This window comes from Notothenia rossii (genome assembly GCF_949606895.1).
Source record: "Notothenia rossii genome assembly, chromosome: 5".
NCBI lineage: Eukaryota > Metazoa > Chordata > Actinopteri > Perciformes > Nototheniidae > Notothenia > Notothenia rossii.
This window is the reverse complement of record NC_136903.1, coordinates 28,832,553-28,840,020: the sequence shown is the minus strand read 5'-3', so window position 1 is coordinate 28,840,020 and position 7,468 is coordinate 28,832,553. Positions and strand designations below refer to the sequence as shown.

The 7,468-nt window shown below is 37.0% G+C and overlaps 1 protein-coding gene and 2 long non-coding RNA genes across 3 annotated transcripts in view; 2 read left to right on the top strand and 1 right to left on the bottom strand.

The window, feature by feature from the left end:
* The window catches only part of LOC307038538, a 295,724-nt gene that overhangs the window by 226,275 nt on the left and 61,981 nt on the right, over window positions 1–7,468 (top strand). The window lies entirely within an intron of this gene.
* LOC307040948 overlaps window positions 1–7,468 on the top strand; it is a 64,926-nt gene that overhangs the window by 21,740 nt on the left and 35,718 nt on the right. The window lies entirely within an intron of this gene.
* Window positions 947–7,468, bottom strand: part of il34 (interleukin 34) — a 35,827-nt gene continuing 29,305 nt past the window's right edge. The window contains exons 7-8 of the mRNA XM_079681784.1: window positions 7,061–7,244; window positions 947–4,279 (exon numbers count right to left, since the gene is read on the bottom strand). Of these exons, the coding sequence (XP_079537910.1) occupies window positions 4,221–4,279; window positions 7,061–7,244 (243 nt within the window). The 3' untranslated portion in view covers window positions 947–4,220. The remainder of the gene's footprint in view (window positions 4,280–7,060; window positions 7,245–7,468) is intronic.

The following is a 7,468-nucleotide window of genomic DNA, read 5'->3' as shown; positions in this document are numbered from 1 at the left end:
CAATCTGTAACTTTATTTAATGCGCAAATTAAATATAATTTACAATTTATTTATTTATTGACAGCTACTTTCTATTGTGCAATATCAGATTTTTTAAACCAAACACAACATTAGAAAATATGATGCATTTGATAAACAGTATACAAATTAGTTAAATTAGCTCCACTGAGGCCATGGTACAGCAATTATTTGTATACATTTTAACATTAACAATAGGAATACAAACATAAATCATCTGACAGGAGACAATATGCTTAATAATGAGTACTCTGATAATATAGTACATTTAGCAGAAGACACTTAAGTTACTTTAAAAGTAATATTACTTTACTGAAGTTTTATCTGAATCTACCTCTTCCACCTAGTAATTGGAACCCCCTATTTGGCTACTGCAGATTTGATTGACAGGTCTTTACCATTGCTTCCAGGATGATTGGTCTCCCCACATCCAATATTGCAGAGCTAAACAAAAGGGTCATCAGATGAATTGACACCTCAACAGAACAGACACCATGCCGCACCTCCTGCCCTCCAGGCGCAGGGACAGGGACCCCTGAGGGGCAGAGGGCACACCACGGGGAAAGGCTTACTTAACAGGCTTACCTGGAGCAGGCCCAGGGGCCCAAAGAAACAAGAACAGACAAACAAAGACAACAAAGAGACCAAAAATAAACTCTCAACGACCAAAAACATTTTTTTAAAAAGCACAACAATTCTAGAACAAACTACAAAGTAATACAACATGATCACAAAAAAAGAGAGACATCAAAACTGCTAAAGCTATGTAGGCGGTCTTTAGTGATTCCTCTATGTTTTAGAAAATAATATCAGCAACACAAGATTGCAAGTAGCTGCATTTTATTATGCAAAACAATTGGACAAGTCAGAATAATAATGGCAGCGTAATGAAAGACACATCAATAATAACTGGACACTAGACACAGGGTTAGTTGATAAAAAATAGCTATTTAATTTGTATTTCTTTCATTGAAGTATTGACACATAGCATTATACATTTCCAAAAATAAATAAATTCAATATCTTGCATATAAAAAAGTCAGTTTTTAAAGAACAACCATCCACATGTTTGCAATTATCATCTCTCTGCTGTTGCCAGTCAGTTTGGGGAAAATATTACTTTATATTCACAATAAGGGATCTTTGAATACACACATAAAATGCTTTTATGGTAACAAAAAGACAACCGTACAGTTATATAGGATTAAGTGTAATACAAATATACGCTGCATTTAGAACAATACACCAATGATTATCATTCATTTATTACTTCATTAAAGCTCTCCTGAATAGAGCTCCTTTCAGACCCAACAAAACACTTTGCTTTCTATATAACATCATCCTTAACTCTTAAAGTAAGTAAACTCTTAAACTGAAGCCATTACCTTCTTATAGTAGGCTTTCATAAATAGATACCTGGTGCAGTCATAAGGGGTCACTAAGTTCTATGAGACAGATACCTGAAGTTTATCAGTGAAACACCATATTACTTTTTAAAATGGTGTAGTGTAAATGCCATTTATTTGAGTTATTTATGAATTACTCTATATCTATTTAATTTTAAACGGAAAATGGATTACTCTTAACTGTTGTAAAAGAGCAATTGTTCTATTTGATTTAGATTTGTTTATGCTGTCATAATAAACATAAAGTATTGAAGGCAGACTGTAAACTGACTAAACCAGCAAGTCAGGATTTGCAGGCAGTGAAAAAGGAGCATCAAGATAAAAGTCACCACTACCTGAAGTGGAACACAAATAATCTTGAGCCCGTCTTTGCCTCCGTCGATTAAAAGACTCTCTGAAGGCCTACAGTGTCCTTATTTTGCCCAAAGCATTATATCTTCATTTATAGGTTTCTTCCATAAATAAGTATTATTCTTTATAGGTTGGTGTGTATTCAACTAAATAATTATCTCTATTAAGGCTGTACCGAATGACATTTATTATTTATTTATTGGAGTTTTTAAGTGAGGCTTTGAATATCCGTCACCAAGAATGTCTAACTTATTGCGGAGTAGTTAATGTAATTTATTGTGCTGCTAGACCACCCTGTTTATCCAGGTGTTTTCCTTCCTTACCAAGCTGGAGAACATTTTTCTAAACGCAATTAATATTATTACCTAAAATGTTGATCCCCAACATGTAAGGATTTGAAGTACAATATTGAAATACAGTTATTCAAGGTATTTTCAATATATTTAGACTATTGCACTTTTAACAACGCTCTAGAATTATTGGAGCACATGCATTGGAAACAGTTCATCGCAGCCACCTCCAGCATATCACTCATAAATAGGAATAGTATGATAATAATAATAATAATAATAATAATAATAATAATAATAATAATAATAGTGTAGCCTTATATTTAAAAGCAATTGTACATAAATACATTAAATATAATTATTAGACATGCACAAAATAAAAACTGCACAGCATTCAGCTATTTAGAAATTGAATTGAAACATTATGAATGAAGCTACAAAGCTTTAAACTATTGGGTACAGCCCTAATTCTTCTAATGTGTTCATTGCTCAAACTTAAAAACTGTGAATTTAATTTAAAAAATCCACAAGATAGCCTAACAACAGGAAATCTGACACTATAATAATATATGATATGTATGTATAATGTGAGGTTGTCTAAGACAGAACATCAATGATAAGAGATACTGATTTGCTTTGAAGTAAAATCTTGGAGTCTATGAATTTAGAAGTTAAGATTCAAGTCATTCAATATCAGACTTCATTTCTAGCATGTTCAGAGCTAAACATCTGAGAGGAGCAACTGAAAAGACCCTAAACAAGCCTGATGACATTCAAATAATGAAATGGCATATTTTAACCTAATTCTCCAATGTAGTTATTTTTAGATTATGTATCTATTAAAGGATACATATAAAGCTAATTTCCAGGTTCGTATAAATATGTTGGGTTTCTATTAGAAAATGTTTACATCCTTTAGTTTTTTTAAAGTAAATTAGTTTTAATCATACTGCCTTTCTGAATATACCTGTAATAACCTCTGTCTGGAACGCTTCGTTTTAGAGCCTGTCTTTAAGATCCCCTCCTGAAAAAGCTTATTCGGCTCTGGGTGGCTTGTGAGAAAAATGAGCCTGGGAAAGATTTTATCATAATATATATTTTCTGATGAGCCTGCATGTGAACTTTGAAGGGGAGCCAAATCTGAAAGGTCAGATACCTCAAATGTATTTATATAAAAAAAGATCGATGTTGGCCCAAATGTTAGAGTCAGAACAAAGTGAAATGGTGAAACTATGATATTAATTCACATTTAAAAATGCTAATCGTCAATCTTCAAGCTTTGCACAGTTTGCCAGTAGGTCTGAAGTCAGTTCATGTCAATGCTCGGGCTCCAGCTCATTGATGTGTGGAAGAGTCAGATATGGTACAAAGTCCGCAGAAGTTTCTCGATATTATAACATTCCAATGCATTGTCTCTCTTACGGCTTCATGTTGATCTCTGATCCGAACCATTCAGGTCCACTGGAGCACATCACAGGCTTTTTGGGGAGAGTTTTCCTAAAGCCACAGTGACATCCAATCGATGATCAGTTCAGTCCATATATGAACAAATCTCGCAAGAACAAATAATCAATCTGAGCTGACAAATATTTCAACTTCATGTGTGACAGAATGAAGCCAGTTGAGGTGGTTCGGGCACCTAGTTAGGATGCCACCTGGGCGCCTCCCTAGGGAGGTGTTCCAGGCACGTCCAGCTGGGAAGAGACAAAGGGGTTAGACCTAGGACCAGGTGGAGGGATTATATCTCTTCGCTGGCCTGGGAGCGTCTTGGGATCCCCCAGTCAGAGCTAGTTGATGTGGTCAGGGAGAAGAAAGTTTGGGGCTCTCTGCTGGAACTGCTACCTCCGCGACCCGACCACGGATAAGCGGGAGAAGATGGATGGATGGATGGATGTGTGACACCATAAATGCTGCTGCTGTACCTACAGTATGAGTCTTCTTTGCGTGATAGAGCCATTGATCATACCTTATTCTCATGAAAACAATCTTAGCTCTGTTCGGTATATCTAGGAAATAATTATTGATGTTCACAAATCAGGACTGAGCTCTCTTGTTTCCGTGTGGATTGTCCTTTCACTCTTCTCTCTATCGCTGAAACGGAGATAATGACACCAACCCTTTATCGGTATCAACATTGCATCCCGCTGGCCCCTTCTCAGCTTCGAGGGCGTACATTTTTCTTCTTGCCTTTTTTCCAATGGGAAACACTGCAATCTGAAAAGTAGACAAGATAAACTTTATTTATTTTCATGGATATTCTTCCATTTCTTCTACCACATGTGCTACAGGCTCCTAATGAAACTGTTCCATGTGGATATGAGCCTTGGGACTACTAAGAGATAATTACCTTCAGCCCCACTTTACTCTCAGGTTTCACCTTTTTGAGGAGTCAGATACAAAGTAGTTACAGCTGTACTTCATAATCGCAACGTATATCTTGCTTTTGTTCATATTAGACGCTCAGAGCAAATCCTAGAGTGATGTAGGAGGTTGTGTGGGTCAACTCAACACTGAATTGTCACCCTGTTCTTGTCACATGTGAAATCATCAATCAACATTGACGAATTCACATTGTCAAAATTACATTTGTATCAAATATCCGCATCTTAACCCAGACCATGATTAATTTCTTAATCTAACCAAGTAGTTTTGTTGCCTAAACGTGACCATAAGTAATTTTGTTAGAATTCATACTAAGAACTAAAACTGTGACCATACATCTGTATGTGACTAAATGTACTTAAGAACACTCCCCCAATGGTGTCTCCAGAGTCTAGACTCTAGACTAACACTCAAAAAGTACATACACCCCATATGTAACACAGAACACTTGTAAGCCCTGCCATGTTAGTCCTGTCACGTCACCTAAGATATTAAGTCCTTCTCAGTAAAGTCATACACGAAACGTAACTTTATTTGGTAATTAGTTGAAGTGTCATGTAATTCTCATGTCATGTGTGTAGAGATGCAATGACTTAAGTCTCTGTGAAAGTCACGAACGCAGTTTAACCCGTGACTATGAGCCTTATATGGAGGGTCAAAAGCGCAGTGAACACATGTTACTGAAAGTAGACCACGCCATGAGGATATCTGGTACGAACGTTTTTTTAAACTTGATTCTGATTGGGAATTATGATAAATGCAGGTTATTATGTAGATATTTAAATCCTTTTGTGATATTGACATGTTTTACCTTTTCAATATACTAGACAGTGGTCACATTATAACTGAACAGAAAATGCATTTTCACTGGGTTAATACCGGAGAAGCAAGAGGTTTTTATCTGCATTGCTTCAAATAATTAATCAGCTATTTTCTTACCTTCATGCTGCTCATAACTATGCCATTTACCACTGAAATGTGCCAAGTGTTGGCTGCTATAGAGATGTTTGTGCTACAGCAGCATGCTGCTAACAGACTATGTGATTCATGCACACTGCCATTCAATATTTGGAAATGGACCACAATGGAAAAGATAATTGAAAGGTTTTAATGCTTTAAATGTTTACTGTCTTATTAAAATCTTCCTCCAGGTGTGTACTGTAATAGACTAAAGCCCACATGAGACCCACAACTCTGAAGCTCTGTGTTGTGATTATTGGAGTCACATGTTGGGACCTCTCTTCCAGGAACACTTCAGTCACCTTTGACTGAATATCATCTTGTGAAAATCCATGCATAGCATTATTGTAGCACACTACTACCTAGACATTCTGGTTTCCTTCTAACAAATATCATATGTGTCCTTCAAGTTTAAGTTTTGTCATGTCGTTTCAATTTGAGTAATGCAAGATCTGGGGGGCCCCTCTGACAGAGTGAAGGACGAAACAGCAGTAAACCAAAAAAAAGAAAATGAAGATCCAATGCAAAGTTGTTCATCACACTCATAATGGCAGGCCTTATGCAAATTATGACCATATTCACCCAAATTGTGAAAAATGCCATCTAGCAACAGCAAATGAGTGCATACAGTATGTTTTGATCGTGTCCATGTCTGCGTAACTAGTGGCCTACGATTTTCAATACTCTAATGGAGGTCACTGGGACACTTATCCAAACTAATGCCATTACTGCTCTTTCGACATTCCTCAGTTGCCTTTTGCCGAGGCTCCCAGTGGATCTGATAACTCTACTGACATTATTGGCTAGACCTCTAATACTAATGAGATGATGTTGAAAAAACTTTGTTTATTTATGGCTTGAAAAACTACGATAAACGTTGGAAGCCTCTCCCAAGAAGTTTCAGAAGAATTGAGGGACTTTCTTTGCCTATACAGTGAAACGCTACGACATTACTGTCAGTGAAAAAGCAATAAACAAAGCTCATTAACAAAAAAAGATGGTGGAACTATTAAAACTAAATGGGGGCAGGAGCTGGGGATGTAGTTGAGGCGGCCATTGACATAGGCCCTACATTATCTTTTACTCGTGGTATGGCATAAATATACAGGCTTACAAGGGGTAAGATTTTGTCCCCTGGGAACTTTAAATACTCATGCATAGGGCTCAAAGTTACAAATCTAGGCTTTCAGTAATACATCTAGATGTTGAAGATATGCAGAGTCTCACACATGGCACTTCCTGCTTCCAGTAAGTCATATTTTTCAATAGCTCAGAACTTCATTCATATTGGGATTGTTTTTTTAAAAACTCTGACCTCCTAACTAAAACAAATGATATTGAATTGAGAAATCTCATTGCCAGATATATTTTACTGTTACAAAAGAACCAATAACAAATGAGAGGCAGATCATGGCTTCAGTTGCCCTTGACTAACCCAAATTTAAGATGAACACAAATGTTGATGGACCCTTTGCCATCAGGTATCTAACATAATACCATGTCCTGTAGGGAAGTTGGTTTGTCTTTTATTTTCTTTGCTCTTACAAAGCATGTGCTGCTTGTGTTTCTCTCTAATTAGGAAAATAACATGTTTTAAAAAATGGTTCTTGGTTACATCCTGTGCCACTGGAGGGTTTTCTTTAAAATACTCACAGTCCCGCTTTGCTTCTGTGCTGGCAAAGCACTCACTGAAGAGGCAGTGCATGGTGTGGCAGAGGTTGTCCAGGAGAGACTTCGGGGAAGCAGATCTCCAACTGGACTCGGGCACTCTGCTAGGCTCTTCTGTTAAATGATCCCAAGTGTCCTGGATAGACTCTGGAAGCTCCTGCTGGAACACCTGGGCACACAGATACAGAAGCGTGAGTCAGTAGCTTCATTTGAAGTATGTATCCATCGAATACCTCTTAAGAAATTAATCAACAGCAGTGTGAGTAAGTCTCTAGATGCTTTTATGGCCATTTCAAAGCATACTGTAGATGCAGAACTTGTGACCCATCAGCTCTGAGGCTACAACACACTTGGGTGTTTTCTTCATTTGAACTCACATGGCAACACATTTCT